General features: G+C 33.8%; 1 protein-coding gene across 1 annotated transcript in view; it reads left to right on the top strand.

Annotated features, from left to right (window-relative positions):
* LOC143240082 (calsyntenin-1-like) overlaps positions 1–18437 on the top strand; it is a 97412-nt gene that overhangs the window by 35800 nt on the left and 43175 nt on the right. Inside the window, exons 4-5 of the mRNA XM_076481927.1 lie at positions 1907–2115; positions 3386–3532. Of these exons, the coding sequence (XP_076338042.1) occupies positions 1907–2115; positions 3386–3532 (356 nt within the window). The remainder of the gene's footprint in view (positions 1–1906; positions 2116–3385; positions 3533–18437) is intronic.

The raw sequence follows: 18437 nt of genomic DNA on the forward strand, positions 1-18437 counted from the left end.
TCCATTAAATATTATATTGGATCTTTCAGGTTTGTCGAGACCTCCAATCAATATTGTAAAATAATGTGTTAGATTTACTATTGTATACCATTTGTCACATTTTCAAAATATTGAAATAGTTTGTTTTTTATGTTTTAAATTTGGAAATTTATCCTAATACTAAATTACGTTCCCACGAGCTCACCAGAAGCACCTGGAGACTTTTATAGTTACTGTGATAATAAATTTATTACGCTAAAAACCTAGACTATTGGGGAAAAAAAAAGCATTATGAAAATTTTGTTTGCAACAATCATAATGCTGTTAATTATTGTAATAAAATTATTCACAACATTACTTGTGTGACCAGTATAAAATACATAAAACAGAAAAAGAATACTACAAGTGAAATTCGTAACTACATTGTAAAAAGAAGTTGATTTGAGACGCTTACAAATCATTAAACAAATTCTTAGAAACGTGTTGAAGATTTTTAGGGTAGTTTATTGAATTAAAGTTGTTGAACTATTATAGTATGCAGGTCCTTTAGTGGAGTTTTTATTATAGACCTTTAGTTAATATACATAACTATTATTAATATACATTATTATTACTTTTTTCGTTTATTTAAGTTAATAACTGCTTTGTATCACATTCGTGTAAAACTTACCGTATTTTACATATACAGGAGAGGGTCGCGGATTCGAATTCTCGTCACACCAAACATGCTCGCCCTTTCAGCTGAGGGTGTATTATAATGTTACGGTCAATCCCACTATTCGTTAATAAATGAGTAGCCCAAGAGTTGGCAGTGGGTGGTGATTACTAGCTTCCTTCCTTCTAATCTTACACTACTAAATTAGGGACGGCTAGCGCAGACAATCCTTGTGTAGCTTTGCGCGAAATTCAAAACAAAACCAAAATGAAACTATATAGAGGAGTGACACGGCTCTAACTGCACTCGATAATTCAACGTCATTTTCTTATGGTTGAAGCAATTCCAGAGACTTAGTGAATACCTAGTTCATTACAATAAGAAAACTAAAGTATAACTTTCCCCCCGACCATGATGAACAAACATGTAGAGATAGTTAAAACGATCGACTCGAATCCTCACCACTACCACCAAACATGCTCGTTCTTTCAGCGTTGATACATTATAATATGACAGTCAGTCCCAGTATTCATTGGTAAAAGAGTAGCCCAAGTGATGTTGCCTTCCCTCTATTCTAACACGGGATAGCTAGCGAAGATAACCCTCGTGTTGTTTTGCGCGAAATTCAAAACAAATAAAACTAAGCATCTCGTTGGCAATTCAAAAAAAAAAAGATAAGATGATTATCACAAAAGATGTATTGAACTTAATATAAAATCCAAAACGCGAGAATAAAAGTACTTGTACAACTGTCCTTGGTTTTTCTTGGTTGTGTTTTGACTATTCCTTGTTCCGCCAAAGAATTGGCAAACAAACATATGGTTACTTTGTCGACCATTTAAATATCTATGTATCCCATGAGAGAGGATGTGATACGTATATAAAACTATTATAGTTTGTTTGAAGTACAAAGCAACACAATGGGCTATCGGTTTTAGCGTTGCAAGTCTGCAGACATGCCGCTGCGCCACTAGGGGCGTCCCATTAGAAAAACTCTAATAAAATTAACATTAAGAATAAGACCTCAACTATCCAAAGAAATAATTTTTTTAACACCAGAGTTACCATTGCTTTTAAATATATTTTTCTAAACTATTTATTCAATAGTTTGAGACAAGACTTTGATGGTTACGGACACACAGAAAAGTATTAACACTAGTGTTCTCTGTATATTTTACATAAAAAATGAATAATTTCACCCACTTTTTTGTGTTAGGCTTAGTAATACAATGTTCACCAAAAAAACTACATAAGTTAATTTATCCCAACCAGTATTACAGTTCATCTCTCCGTGGAAGATATGAATGAGTTTGCTCCCACGTTCCTGCAGAATTCCTACACAGTTGACGTTGATGAAGAGCGACTGTACGACACCATCGTCCAAGTAGAAGCTCAGGATGACGACTGCACTCCCAAGTACAGCGACATCTGCAAGTACGAAATTTTGGACCCCCATCAACCGTTCACCATTAATTTTGAAGGTAATTGTCTTTTGCTGTTGTGCGCAAAAATTTTATTTATATGTGTTTGTAATCCCCCCATATACTCTATTTGTGTTTATGCCGTATATAAAATATCTTCCCCTTTTATCAGTAACAAAACCTGTGAGTGTTTCAGTGCCTTGTGGTATTGTAATTATTATTAAAGTACCTTGTGCTGTAATAGCAATTATTATTAATTATGTATGGTACCCTGTATTATAATAATAATTATTACTAATCGTGTAAGGTACTTTATGCTGTTATAACAGTTATTACTTCCTACTTGTTTACCAAAAGTTGTTTACATAAAATGTTGAAGGTTACGGGTGATCAGTACACTGGGTATTTATTTATCTGTTGATTTTTTTCCAGCACATTTGAACCTTTTTAATGGTGTATTTTAATAACTCCAGCATATATTGCTTAGCGCAGTGTTATTTTGGTGAATTGTGAATGCACTTATTCTGTGTTCAGAGTTAGCTTACATTAATAATGTCTTGCTGGGAATTATATTACAGCACTATGCTGACTATCTTTGTTTCGGCATCATTAATTAAAGTATACATTTCTTCTCTGCTTTATTAATTATTGTTAAAAATCCCTTTGTAGTTTCTTGGAAGATTGCCGATTAAGTTAAGAATTTTTTAAAGTATTTTGTGCAATCGTCTTTTCATTGTCGGTTTAATCTCGGAAAAATAATTGAAATTTCACAGAACATAGAACAGGTTCTTTGAATTATAAACCTTAGGCTTAACAAGATGCGATTTCGTGTCGCTACTGCTTTACTTGTTGTTTCTTATGTACTGTATTCTGTACTGTAGATTGTCACGGCTTAGTTTTTCACAAACCACAGAAATAAAAAGAAACACTTCCTTTTTCTTCCTTCTATGCACGACTAACAGTTAAAGTGAGCAACTCGTTAACAGAAGTTAGGTTACTGGCGTGTGTCTAATACGGACAATTTGTTTATCAATGAAATACGCTTTTGGAAATTCCAAAATAATTTCGCTCATCATGTCGTTCTAGCCATCCGGAGAAATGTATACCGTTGCACAACTGTCAAATGTAATTACATCTTGAGACACAAAAGGCGCTTGGCAACTGTGTTTATTCATTCTTTATTATAAAAAAAAAGTATGTGCAGATCATAATTTATAACTTCATTAATACTTTCTTCGTTCCTAACAAAGTATGTATTTTTTATGTTGAGATAAAATTTTTAATATATAATCAATTCACCCGTATATGTGTGTGTGTGTGAGCATTGTAGGACGTATCAAGAACACAGAGCCGTTGTCATTGGAACAAAATCCAATCTATATTTTGTCGGTGGTAGCATATGACTGTGGAATGAAGAGATCAGAACCCACAACTGTCAATATCAAAGTAAACAAAGTCTGTCACTTGGGGTGGAAAGGTAAGTTTACATTAATCATATAAAATACTTTGCAACTGTATTTTACCTTTTACTGTTTTTAATACTTTACTGTTTGTATTTAACTTGATATAGACGCTGACAGACTATGTAAAATGAATAGAATTTCGATGGGGTCTCTTTCAAGTAAGAAAATCTAACCTGATAATACAAATGTCGCTAATTTTTAATCTGATGTTTTATATTTAAAAATACATAATGGCTTTATTTATTTTTATACCTTACACTTTCTCATAAGTATATGCTGTGGGTGTGTTAGTCAATACCTCTTAGCGTGCAGTATATGGTAGATGTTAGGGTACTGCTGACTGCAGTGCTTTCCACCTGATGAGTAGTTCAATATTAGGAACAATACAAATAGCCTTACTAGCTTTGCCACAAATACAAAATAAATGTAAACAGATAATTACAAATAACGTATATAGCGCTATCTTAAACAATATTAAGAAACAATATATCACTGAAAGTTTAAAATAGAAACTGTTTGCTGAAACACTGTTTCTAAATACTGACTCTGTGAAATAGTTGACTATAGTGGATGATATAATGTTCTGTTTATTTAGTTCAATTTAGCAAAGGTTATTAAAACGTGTCCAAGGTGTCATGGGACACTATCTTAGATATCCATTCAATAAACGGGAAAGAAGTAGCATCAGACCCAGTTTCTGGACCAGTTGTATGTAGAGTAAGACCTTATCTGCCAGTTAATGGTGTATCATTATTGCTGAGAAATAAATTGACTTAGATATCCATTCAATAAACGGGAAAGAAGTAGGAGCCTAAATCCGAACACCGCTCCCTTATCATTCATTTGGATTTGGTGACAATCGATCCAGATGTTTGTAAGCAGACATCCACACTTACAGAGACTTTTCTCAAATAACCGTTTAGAGGTTTTGAAATAATCCCTGCATTTTAAACATTTTTTGACAAGTCCGTGTACATCACAGGGGTTAAAAATCAAGTGCTGGAAAAGTGGGGTTAATTGGATAGGTTTATTAACTGTTTAATCAGTTTAGTCGACTCGTGGCTTTAAGAACCAATACAACAGGGTTTAAGAAAGAAAACAGAATCTTGGCCAATACTGTGGTTCCGCAGTCGTTAGAGTTAGTGGGTTTTAAACTAAATACATCATGCTATTGGAATAAAACTATGTCTAACTTATGTACCAACAATGCTATGTCTTCAGTGATGTCGAAACGATTATTTAGGGAAAATATACGGAATTTATTTTACTTATGCCTACATGCGTATATGTTTTAATGTGAGAAATTTGAAGAGAAAAAAAAAAGACAGAAACATCTATTAAAAATGCATTTTCAAGCTTCCTATAAGTATAACGGAAACGAAATTAACGATGTCATTATTTTCGTCCACTATGTGACTAACCTTTTTTTTTTCAGATATTTATATCTAAGGTGAAAAGCCATATATTTCTCCCGCACTTTTCTTTCGTTTTACGCACCTAAAAAAATAAAGAAAAGAAAAACTCTTACTGTAACTCGTACGTTAAAATAACGTCGTTTCTTTCGGAATAAAAGGCTACGCTTAGAAGTTAAGATATCTGCGAAATATGCTGAAATACCAACGATAATGGTGGATCAGTTGGTAACAGAGGTAGGGTAAATCTATAACTAAACATTACAAACATGAAGAGTTCTATAATCACGCAACGTGTAAAGCATGACATACAGTGTTCTGTTTCAAAAGTAAATACAACCAGAATTAAGAGTAACAATTTTTTTTATTTCTTGCTTTTCAAATTTGCATGTTGTAGCCTACAGAGTACATAATTCTTCTCGTGATTCATAACATGCGCACGTGTTACTGACGTCACGACAGTGCAAGTTGTAACGTTAATCGTCCATTAGGTGACACCATTTTAATGTCTACTACACAACACACTAGTGTTAAGAAATCAATATAAGACAAAACTATAATAAGAATATTTAGAAGCTTCATTCACTGGTAGTTCGTTTTTTGTCCGGATATTAACGGATTATTATAGGTATCAAATACAGTTATAGTAGTTGTTAGGTACAAAACTACATAATGAACTATCTTTACGGTACCCACTGGGGATATCGAAACCCAATTTTTAGCGTTATAAATCCTTGGCTCCTTGTCTAATTTTGTGATTTACAACAAAATAAACGATACTTAAATTATTCTATGTTATGATAGGAAAAGAAAGGGTTTTCACTGAGTATTAATTGTTAACCTGTATTTTTGTCGTTTTAACGCAAACACCATGTGTCATAAGCACTCTGTTTATCGCATGGAATCGAATCCCAGATTTTATAATTTCAAGTTCGTAGAATTACTGATCACACCGAGTATCACACTGTACTAAAATGTTCAAACCTAATTTCAAGAGTGTAGTTTTTAACCCTTGCATCGCTGTATTTTGACCGCCATGCTGGAGTGGATCCTCTTATATTACTTTCAGCCTATTTGTGGGAACATCTACTTTGATTATCACAGCTGGTGTTGTCGCTCAGTTTACAATTTACCGCATGTTTTCTCCCTTTCGTTGACTCAGCAAGAAACTTAATTCAGGTGGTAGGAATAAATCAGATAGCCCTTAATGTTGAGACGAAAACTTACTTAAGAGTTGAAGGATGACTGCTTTGGTTATGGATGGGAATTAAATATCGCAACAGAAATTTTTCGGGCAGTTCATTGTTTGTAATTAAGCACAAAGCTACACAATAGACTATTTGTGCTTTGCCCACCACAGGTATCGAAGTCCGGTTTCTAGCATTATAAGTCTGCAGAAATGCCGCTGTGCCACTAGGGGCGTTCCATTAGAAAAATTCTATAATGGAAATATCATTAAGAATAAGGCATCAGTTATTCAAAGAAATAATTTTTTAAACCCTGGCCGACCAGTTCAGAAGAAAATTCAAGAATCAGGTACAGATGTTGCTATTATACAGTTACTAATAAAAGGGAAGTGTTACAAATTTAAAATTATGCACTGTTTTAATATTGATGTTTGTTTAAGTTAAATATATATTTATAAATGTACGTAACATAAAAGAATTGACAGCTCGTGTACGAGATCTGAATCAGAGACAAAATATGATTTAAATTAAAATTAAAAGCGTAATCCATATTATATTTGTCAAGAAAATTTGATCATTTCTTATTATAAAGATTTTCTTGAATCACCCTCTCTCGAAGAACTAGAAAGATATTACAAGAGTGAATTGCTCGAAACTGCCAAAGTTTTAGAACTAAATTTTAAGAAATCAATGAGAAAAAGTCAACTACAAAAAGTGAATTATTGAAATAATAGTCAACAATAACTTGTTGTCTGAGGAAGCATCAGGAGAATTGTCTAATATTCCCACTAGTCAAACTGGGTTATGTAATAAAAATAAGTTAAAGATTCAGCTAAAACACAAACAAATTGAACTTTAACAAGTTCATATCGAAACAAAAAAATAGAAAAACAAGAACGTATTGAGGTCGAGAAAGAAAAAGCTCGTATCGAAGCTGAAATAAAATAAACGTCTCAAGGCCGAGAAAGCTCGCATTGAAGTCGAAAGAGAAATTTATATGCAAAAACGGCTCGTTTGGGTTGAGAAAATATTTTATGTAGAAGAGCGAACAACGTTTCGACCTTCTTCGGTCACTTTGAACTTAATAAACATGTTAAAGTACCACCACTTAATGAAAATGAAGTTGATAAATATTTCCAAAATCTTGAGAATGTTGCCCAAACCATGGAAAGGCCCACCGAAAATGGTCATTATTAATACAAAGTGTTTTAACCAGTAAAGCACAAGAAGTTTATGCCGCTCTCTAACTCTAGGAGTTTATACAAATTTTAATAATGTTAAAGTAACTATTCTCGAGACATACAGGTTCGTACCTGAAGCTTATCGCCAAAGGTTTCGAGGTTATCACAACCAAGATAGTGAAATTTATATAGAATTCGCACATGAAAAAGAAGTTCATTTTGATCGATAGTGTAAATACTATGCATATTGACAACAGTTTCAATAAACTAAGACAATTTTGTCTAAATGAGGAATTTAAATGTTGTGCACTTAACGACTTCAAAACTTACTTGGATGAGAAAAGTTGAAACATTACAGGAAGATGCTCTTTCCGATGATTCAACTTTAATACATAAAACCACTTTTGATAACAAACCTGTATTTGTATCTGTTCAATTCAGTAAAGTTGATGATTCTCCTAAAACTCTAGCTCCTGTAGTTCGAAATCCTTAGACAGTCATAATAAAACTTCTTCAAACCATAAAAGTATATCCACCTTTTTTTAAATTTGGTAATGTTATGTCCGATTATTGGTGCTTGAAAAAGAAAAGGAGGTAACATCCATTGCGTTCGTGTCCACAAATGGACGTAATTTCACTAGATCATCCGATGCTTTTGATTTGGCCACTGATAAAAAGGCTGATGTAGCAAGGGAGATATTTAGACATTTTGTGTCTGTTAGTTCTGTGTCTTTGACAAATGAGACTATCAATCCCATACCCATCCGTATTCTACGTAATACTGGAAGGACTCAATCATTGTTGTTAGAGGGTGTATTGTCTTTAGGTTCGAGTTTTGTCACGGGTGAGTATGTTATTCCTCAAAGTATTGAGGGTAGCTTTGTTAATATTCCTTGTCATAACGTTTATTTAGCATCAGACCCAGTTTCTAGACTAGGTGTAGTTAGGGTAAGACTTAATCTGCCAGTTAAGGGTGTATCATTATTGCTGAGAAATAATTTGACTTTGAAAAAAGTTGTTGCCGAACCCAATATGGTTAGCGAGTTTATCACTGTTTCTTCTGAAGATGGAAATGTTGTTGTTGAAGAAATTTCAGTGTGTTTCCTTCGGGTTCTGTGATTCGAGCTCAGACTAAGAAATCAAGCCAAGAACAAATAATAGATATTTATATGCAAAAACGGCTCGTTTGGGTTGAGAAAATATTTTACATAGAAGGTCGAAACGTTGTTCGCTCTTCTATGTAAAATATTTTCTCAACCCAAACGAGCCGTTTTTGCATATAAATTTGTCAACAAGTGGGTTTCTCGACATCTCTGAAATAATAGATATGTATTCAGAGGATGACATTATAGATTTGTATCAGACATATTCTGTAACCAATGGGGATCTTGTGAATAATTATCCTACTGACGATTCCTTTGTGAGTGACAGTGATAAACGTGAGGGATCTGGTTTATTTGATGAAATTCCGTTTGCTAGAAGTAAACTGATCGCTGAGCAAGAAAAGGATCCGCAGATTTCTTCACTATTTAAATATGCATTCCCAAAAAATAACCTGAAGAAAGTTCCAAGTGGTTTATTTTTCAAAAAATGATATGCTTATGAGAAAATGGAGACCTCCAAATGTGCCAGCTTCAGATGACTGGACTGTAGTTTATCGAATTGTTGTTCTGAAAGCATATCATTATGAAATATTAAAATTTGCTCATGAGCTCCCCGTGGGAGATCATATAAGTGTCAACAAGTCTCGTGACAAAATTATGAGACATTTCTTTTGGCTAAAAAGTAGATTAGATGTTAGACAGTTTTGTAAAACTTTTTATGCCTGTCAGTTGGTCGGAACACCCAATTAAAAAATTCCTGTTGCTCCTTTGAATCTTATCCATCTTTCGAAAGCCTCTTAAATCGAGCTAATTGTATTGTGAATTACCCAACTCCTGTCAACAATAAAACTCTGATAAGATTTTTGGGAATGGCTAGTTATTACAGGAAGTTTCGTAAATGTTATGCTGACATCACTGTACCATTAACAAATCTATTGAAAAAAATCAAACGTTCAAGTGGTATAAAACATTCCAATTCGCTTTTAAATCAGCAGCCCAGCACATTAGTTACTGTGCCAGGTCTGACCCACAGATTTAATGCAATGAAAATGCTGTAAAATGTTTAATATTTTATAAATGTGAAAAATTTAACAGATCTTTTTTATAAAAACACCTTACTTTATTAAAAATTTCGAAGCAATTGGTAAATACATTTCGTTAAAGTCTAGGATTACAGTTATCTTTAAAATAAAATAAAAAGTAAATTTCAAAGACACCTTACAGCTCTCAATGAACAATTAATACAGTGACTGCCATTTCAAATTCGTTTTAATCACATATACGCACCAAATACCAAACTTCCAGTGAGCTATTTCAATTTCTCCAGAATCACTGATCATTGGCAGCAGCTAGCCACTGTATGCTAGTAGACTATAAAATCACATCACTGCACGAAAGAAATATGTCGTTCATATCTTGACATTAACTTTGTCAGTAAGATATTTAAATAACTTGGCTATTCCATTCTCGTACGCCCCCAGTAGCTCTGCGGTATGTCTGAAAGATTATAACACAAAAATAAACAGGTTTTGCTACTGTGTGGCACAGCACAAATATCCCATTGTGCAGCTTTGTGCTTCAAAATCAACTAAACAACAACAAAATCTCAAACAATAAAGACAAGAGAGTGTGAATTTAACAATTTACAAAGCCGATTCCATCAAGTTCCCAATGGGCTAATTCTAAATGGTATAAAGTATGTTTTTTATTAATAAAAAAGCGAAAATAACAGAGAAAAATGTTGTCCAAACAGTCTAAGAGCTCGTTTCTGGTTTGGTGGTTCGATCTGATCATTTTAGTAAATTATTATAATGTTACAGAACATGTGACGTTGCTATATCAAGTATTTCAAAGCATAAAATAAGTAAACATTATTCCAGTACATTTAATTTCAGGTGTAATAATGTAACTTAATAGCTGAAAACTGAATTGCACGTGACATCACAAAGCGTCCTGTTTCAATCAACGCTGCCATATTCCTTTCAAGGCATTAGCAGTAAACAACCATGTCAGTAAAAGTAAAATATTCGTAAAGCTTGACGATAGCGTAAACATCGCTTTTGACAAAAGATACATCTCATACACTCTACAGATATTCTGATTCTCTTCATATCTTGCTTCGTGCATATCACTGAGATAAATAAATTTGTGAGTTTTATTACCTGAAACGAAAGTGACATCTATTTCAGTGGAGCCATCTATAGCCCACGTGACTTTGACGTCAATGTAGTCAGTGCAAGAACTCTTTCCTCCGAAATAAATAAATAATTACTCTTTCGTAATGTAAGCAGTAATAGTAGAATAACGCAAGTATATAATACACTTAAAGTAATGTAGTATGTTTAATTGTCGCTGACAGATTGTTTTTTTTTTCGTATGTGTGTAACAACGACTTTAAGAATTGATCACGAGAGACGAGAAAAAGGCCTATATGAAACAAATGTTTTCATGGACAGTAGCTACTCTGGCTGGTGGATAATTCCGAATTAATCGAGAGTGTGATAGCTTCGTAAATGGTTGGTTTGACTTTTCATTTGTTGTAGCTCACACATTAGGAACTAATTTAAACATTGGGCGCTGTTCTGTGAAAACCCGTTTACTCGAATCGTACATTGAACAAAAAACTAGCGCTGGCTAATGTTTCTCAGAAAAATGACTTTTCCTTTTCCCGAAACATCTAATGGTTTCTATGTCACAGTTTTAGGTTATTTCAAAAATACCTTTTTAGAGCGAGCCATAACTTGAAACGTTATAACGCTAGAAGTGTTAGACGGTTTCTGTTTGCTTGATAACGAAAAGTCGTTCATAGTAAGTTAAAAACTACAATCGAATTAACCTATAAATTTGTATTCTAGAAACTACTGACTCATTTTAAGCACCAACATGAATTTGAGGACCTTTACGATAGTTTTTCAATGTAAGTTACCAAAAGGCACGCCAAATATTAGCTTGCTGTATACTAGGAACAAAGAAGATAAACAGAGTCAACGAAAATATTTTATCGATATTAAAACATTAACTTCTTAGATAGCGTATTGTAATGTTTCGTTCTTCGCAATAAACGAAACGTATTTGCTTGTTGGCAATGTCTTTAAATCTTTCCAACTGCGATAACAGTTCATGCAAAGTGGATAAGTCAACTTTCAGTTCTATTCATTGAATTCTAAAACATTGTAAGTATATATTGTTTAAAAAAATATCCATCTTCACGAAATGATTAAATGGTTTGTTAAAAATATCGTTATATCTATTGTATTCTTCCTTATTCTTAAATTAAAACGTTACGACAGACACTATTTGATTAAGTGATAGTCGACACGATAAGGTTTTACTTAAGGGTAAAAACGGTTAAGTATCAAATTGAGTATCTGTATATGTGTGTGTGTTTGACTCATGTTATTAGAGACTTAAAAAAACTTACATATGAATAGAATAGTCCATAAAGGTGTGTTTAAAAAGCCAACGATGTTTTCTGTTGTTTTAGATTTAAATAAACGAAGTAAGCGATGACATTTAGGGCCTATTTGTTGTGTAGCCTATCGTTCCATTGAATTGGCGGGAAGTGTAATGACCACGAATACATTTTGAAGTGGAAACTTTCTTTTTAGACAGAACTATTTTACTCGTATTAAAACACAAAACAGGCGAAACAACTGTGTTTTTTTTCTATATTCACGAAATATCACGTTTGACATGACTATGTCACCGCCAGTCCTACTGATAAAACACGATGGATTAGAAACTACTAATCCCTAAATATCGTAACTTGTGCGAGAGAAACTGTTTCAAGTAGATTGTAACAGCGATCCCTTTGAAAGAAAACATTAAAATGTTACTATGTGCAAGACTGTAGCAAACTTCGTGTTAAATCAAACAGCTGTGATGTCACACGCTTGAATGAGTTAGTGCACGCACCGCGAGATCTGCTTCCATTATTTTCATGTAGGTCATTTAATCAAAACGTGAGCCATTTATTGTTTTCAGCTTTGATGTTACATGCAGCGCAAACAAAAGGTTAGGAATTTTGCCCGAAGTCAACATATGTGAATTTAACAAAAAAATTACTAGAAAAATAGGTCTTTTAGAACACAACTCCATTGGTACGATAACCCAAAAATTGTTTTTGAAACTTTGTTTATCGAAGACGGCACCGCACTCTTCCCAGATTCTCAGTTTTCGGACGGAATTAAGCTACTATAAAAAGAGAATTATTCAGAAGACATAGATAGCTGCTTTTTGAGCTATTTTAACAGATCTTTGGACTAGGTTTAATGTATTATTATTAGAAATGACTACCGTTTTCACAATTTTCTTTTAAAGTAAATAACCAGGATCACAAATTTTGCACTTACTTACTGTAGACAAACTTGAAGATTAGAACCCTCTAGTTACTAGATGTATTCGCGCAGATACCCGAAAGTGTCCTGTTTCAGTAGTAAATAAAACCAAAATTAAGAGCAACATATATTTTTGTTTATTTATTTCGAATTTCACACGTCATTCTGCAAGCCTATAGAATGCACAATTCTTCTAGTGATTCATAGCATGTGGACATTTTACTAATGTCACGACAGTACAAACAGAAATATTTGTATGTGTGTGTGTGTTTCTTTTATAGCAAAGCCACATCGGACTATCTGCTGAGCCCACCGAGGAGAATCGAATCCCTGATTTTATCGTTGTAAATCCGTAGACATACCGCTGTACTAGCGGAGGGCGAATATTTGTAACAGTACAACACCAGAAAAAGAGGTGCTTTGTTTAGAACTGGCGCAATTACTTTTTAACACGTGAAGTGATGTTTTTTCTGTGCATCATTAATAAAAGGATAATTCAAGCGGTGGAATGAAAATATTTTTATTATTTTAATTAAGAAAGCAAGTCACCCCAAAATATTTAAAAGGCAGATAAAATAACAATAAATAAGAAACCAAAACGAATAATCTTAATGATAACATTTAGTATTTGACGCGTATGTGCTTCGATCGCTGCATCAAATGTTATATATACAGAAAGAGTAATATTTGGATAAAACTTTAATAAACAGATAAATATTGGACATTGTTTTAGATTTTTTTCCACTCTCTTTGAGATTTGATTTGTATTTAATAAAATGAGAGTAAACCAAAATAAGAAGCCGAATAAGGAAGTTAAGTGAAATATGATGATGAAATTAGTTATCCTTGTCATGAAGCATTAACGTTAGGTCTAAAATATTTTCAACATTACTTTCTTTTGCTCCTTAGAAATTCTCAAGAAGAAAAAGGATTATAATAAATGAACTTTAACCATACTAAGTTCGCCACAACCATTACCGTCGATGCGTTTCACTGAGTACATAACTCACCAGATAAGCTAGGACACAACAAACACAGTAATAAACAACAACAACAAAAATCTATGGCAGGTATTCAGTTTTGAGGAAAGTTTTTCCACTTTTCCAACTAGGCTATTCAGGGATGTAGATTATTCCCTTTCGCCCCGCTCGCGAATAACATTTCTTTAAAAAACGTCAAGAAATTCCTTCTTTCGGAGTCAGTAGAAAGTTCAATTAATGCTTATTGCGAGAGTTGGTAAGATTTAGTAAATATCTAGAGGGCGTCGAGGTAAGCGAAGGCCAAAGCCTTCAGTGAAGGAGGTGGTTACTTCAAAGATGTCGACAGAGTTGCAAAGAAAAGAAGCAAGATAGGAGGATCTTAACGAATAATTAACTCAAAAGACTAACGGACTTTTATCAGGGCCACTTGGTGGCAGAAATCTATAAGTCCAGTGCCTTGGCTAAGATGAACCAAACGACCCATAGAATTAGATGTAGGGGAAAACGGTAAATCCCCAAAAAAACCCACATTCACAGTACAGGCACCGAATAATCTACCTGTTCTGTGCTCATGCCTGTAAAAGGAATAAACACAGTTATAAACATATGTAAAATGACTTCAGTGCGTTTCTGGTTGTTTTAGTGTTAGATACAAGTTGCACGGGGATGTTGTTTTGTAAGGGGCGCTCCTCATTATCTTTAGGGTGGCCGTGAGGGGGTTTCGTTATTCTGCTTTGTTGTAGTATTTTGTTGAAAGAGAGACTAGCCTATCGTTAAGTGTTTCAATGTTACATCATTTGCATTTGTGTAGATAGGCAATCGGGGTGTATTTGGAGAGTCTAAGGGCTAATTTAAGAACTCTGTTTTGTTGTAATATTATGATGTTTTTAATACTTTTTGAGTAGTTGAAGGTGATTTGGCATCTATACTCTATGACAGGTCGAATATACGCTGTGTATATTGTGATTAGCGTTTCAGGGCTGCATCCTTTATTCGTACCTGCAATTATTTTTAAGTGGGCAATTCGCTTGCTTACAGATGTGTTTATGCATTTGAAATGTGCGTACTATGTTTAACGTGTGTCAAAGGTAATACCTAGAAATATGGTCATTGGGCTTATTTGTGAATTGGATTTTCACTTTTTTAATATTCTTAAATTGTTTCTTTAGACTATGGCGGAAAATAATTGCTGTTGTTTTACGGGGGTTGAGGGTTACTCTCCAGTTGTCGCACCACTCGAGAATGGTATCTAGAGATTTTTGAACTCTGTCTGCAGCGATTAGAGGATTTCTCGAGGTGCTTCAGACGGCAATGTCGTCTGCATACTGCAAGAAATAAGTGTGGAGTAGGCTCAGGAAGGGTATACTGCTGGCAAACAGGATGTATGGTAGGGGAGAGAGAACAGATCCTTGAGGTACACCTGCTGTAATATTGAATGTGTTAGAGAAAGTATTGTTAATTTTAACCATGGCTGTTCTGTCTGTGAGAAAGTTAGAAACCTAGATCAGGGTGATGGAGCTAACTCCCATATTTTGCAGACGATATCTGAGGCCATACATAATCAAATGCTTTTTGTATGTTTTCTTAGACATTGTTGTTAAATGCTCTATGTTTGGATTTAGTAAGTTTTGTTAAGTGGTATATGGTTTGCCTCCCCTTGCGGAAGGAGTTCTGTATGTTTGGTATGAGGTTGTTGTTTTAGCAGTTCAAGAGTAGTCTGTTAGAAATGATTTTTTCCAGCAGTTTCCCAAAGCAACTGAGAAGACTTATTGGTCTGAAGTTGTCTGGGTTTGAGCTGTTGATGGTATATTTTGGTATTACCATGGCGATTGCTCTTTTCCATGTATAAGGATAATATCCTGAAAATAGAGAGAAATTCATAACATTTGGAGGTGTATAAGGAGAGAGGACGATGGATTCTTAAGGATCACATTTTGTATCTCGTCATGGAATGGAGCGGTGTTCTTGAGGGTTTTAATTTTATTTATTTTTTTTTACCTATTGAGATCTTCCTGTCGAATGGGTTAATTTCGGTTAGGGTTATTTGTTCATTTAGGTTAATTGGAAACTCAGGGTGCAAAAGATCTGGATTGGAGGCAACGTAATTATCGACATTCATGTTTGATTTGAATGTTAAAGTGTGGATAGTCTGTATTAGAGAATGAAGCTGTGAAATATTTCTCTAGAAGTCCAGTTTTATCGAAATCAGTTTGTCTGTTATGTTATTGTATTTAATATGATGGAGTAGTTTATAATTATTTTTGTCATAAGATAAAGATTTGATTTTTTCCCCAGAGATCTTTATGGTTATATTGACTGCTATCTAAATGTGTGCAAGAAAATGATATTTTTTCTTTCATTAATGCATTTATCTTTCTTTTGATTAGTGCGTGTATCCTGTTAATATGTTTTTGTTGTTTTTTTCCTGTTTCGCGTTCTCACATGTTTTCTTCGTAATCTTCTTTCTTCTAAGATAAGCCCGTGTAATTCCGGATTATGTAATAGTCATGTTACAAAAACAATTGTTATGGTGTGTTGGCGTTGGGTCGTGAGGGCAGAAATAATGAAAAAAAAAGAAAAAAAAGAGAGAGAGGTTGTTATGGAAAATAAGTAGGTGGGGTAAGAGACAATAAGAAAAGGCTTCCCGCTAGTACAGCGGTAAACCTACGGATTTACAACGCTAAAACAGGGGGTCGATTCCCCTCGGTGGGCGCTGCAGGTACCCCGATGTGGCTTTGTTATAAGAAAACATACAATTAATAATTTGCAAACCAAATTACTGAATGTTAATGTCTGTCGATTACAAAATTGTGTGTCATTGTTTTTAATGTATGGATAAATTACATTTACATATTTTTGTTTTGACTTTACTGATAAAATGCTTGATACATTAAACAGAAATTATTGCCATAAGCTTTATTTTCAGTGTTTTATTTTAGTTCTTTGTTAGAGAGAGCTGCTAATATCATGAAAACGCTAGACTCAAAGTTTATAAAAATAGTCCTAGAAAGCCTAAAATATTCCTAAAGGTGGGTTGATGATCGAGAGTTTCTGTGAAATAACTAAAAATAATAATACACTATAAAGACAAAATTCTGAGTATTTAGTTATCAGTTCATTCAGTAATTAGTGAATAATTCATAACTGTTAGTTATTATGTGTGTTATTCTATCGATCAGCCGTGAAATTGTACAAAAATTTTTTTTCTGTATATTGTAGTGCTTGTAAGTTACTGGTGTCAACAGCGTGTAAATTTTTGTTGAAAGTGAAAAAGTTATTCGTGAACTATAACGACGCGCAAGCGATAGTTGCCTATTTACTATCGTTACATATACTGGGCATCCCATTATTTTCGCTGGATAATGTTTTAACATTCAACAGAACAATTTTATTTTAATTCGACAGAGTAATTAAATAGGAATCCAGTTTTGTTTCTCTCTCTCTTTTTGTATGTCAAAAAGTATACACTGCTAATACCTAAATATAGCTTACAATGATACCTAACACATGAATTATTTGATATAGTTATGCTTACTTGATTTGAAGTTTATATCATAAACCATTATTAGAGTAAATATTTAATACAGAAGATGCTTCACAGAATTTCTGGCCAGTTAGGTAAAGCATTCAACTCACAATCTGAGGATCGCAGGTTTGAATCCCCGTCACACCAAACATACTCGTCTTCTTATAATGGCACACCCAATCCCACTATTTGTTGTTAAAACAGTAGCCCAAGAGTTAGCTGTGGGTGGTGATGACCAGCTTACCTTCCTTCTAGTCTTACACTGCTAAAGTAGAGACGGCTAATGCATATAGCCCTCATGTAGCATGAAATTCTAACACAAAACAAACAAAACTATGTGAATATCTATTTATAATTTTGCCGATATTTTTTCTGCTGATTTGGACTCGATCTAACCCTAGGATTCTGTAAGCACGTGTGTATCTTTTTTTCAATGCCTGTACCTCATAGAGGAGATAACGAAAGATAAATATAAACAGCTGCCTTTGTGACCCACTATTATGTGAAGGAAAATATTAATATATAATTAATGATTTTATTAAACTATACTAGGTGTCACATATCAGTATTTTTAGTAGCTACTGAGTTTCAGAGCATCCTGTTAAAGCAGGAAAAGTGCTACCATAAGTACATACCATAAAAAAAAAAAGATATTGATATTTTGTATAAATGAAACTAAAGCTGGTGACAGTTTATACATGTCCCTTAAAAATGAAATAAAAATTACACATTTAAAGTTTGTCTTCAACTAAATTTTGGTCATCTCTTCCCACCTATCAATAGGAATCCAGTTTTGTTTCTCTCTCTCTCTTTTTGCCCACTGCTAGTACAGCGATATGTCTACAGATTTACAATGCTAAAATCAGGGATTCGATTTCCCTCGGTGGGCTCAGCAGATAGCCTGATGTGGCTTTGCTCTAAGAGAAACACACACTCTCTTTTTGTTTGTCAAAAAGTATGTACTGCTAATACCTAAATGCAAAAATGGTTTGTTTGCGCAGGTTGCTCAGATCTAATTATTTTGCATCTATTATTTTAAGGTTATTCATAATAAAGTTTGATATTCAGCAACAAACTAGATTATTCAGCACAACCATGAGAATCTATATCATGAATCTCAACACTCTAATTAATAGAGAATACCAGCATAGATCGTATCCTGTTTGCATTATTACTGAAGAAAGATAATCCTA

The sequence above is a fragment of the Tachypleus tridentatus genome, chromosome 13, assembly GCF_004210375.1.
Source record: "Tachypleus tridentatus isolate NWPU-2018 chromosome 13, ASM421037v1, whole genome shotgun sequence".
NCBI classification, from domain to species: domain Eukaryota; kingdom Metazoa; phylum Arthropoda; class Merostomata; order Xiphosura; family Limulidae; genus Tachypleus; species Tachypleus tridentatus.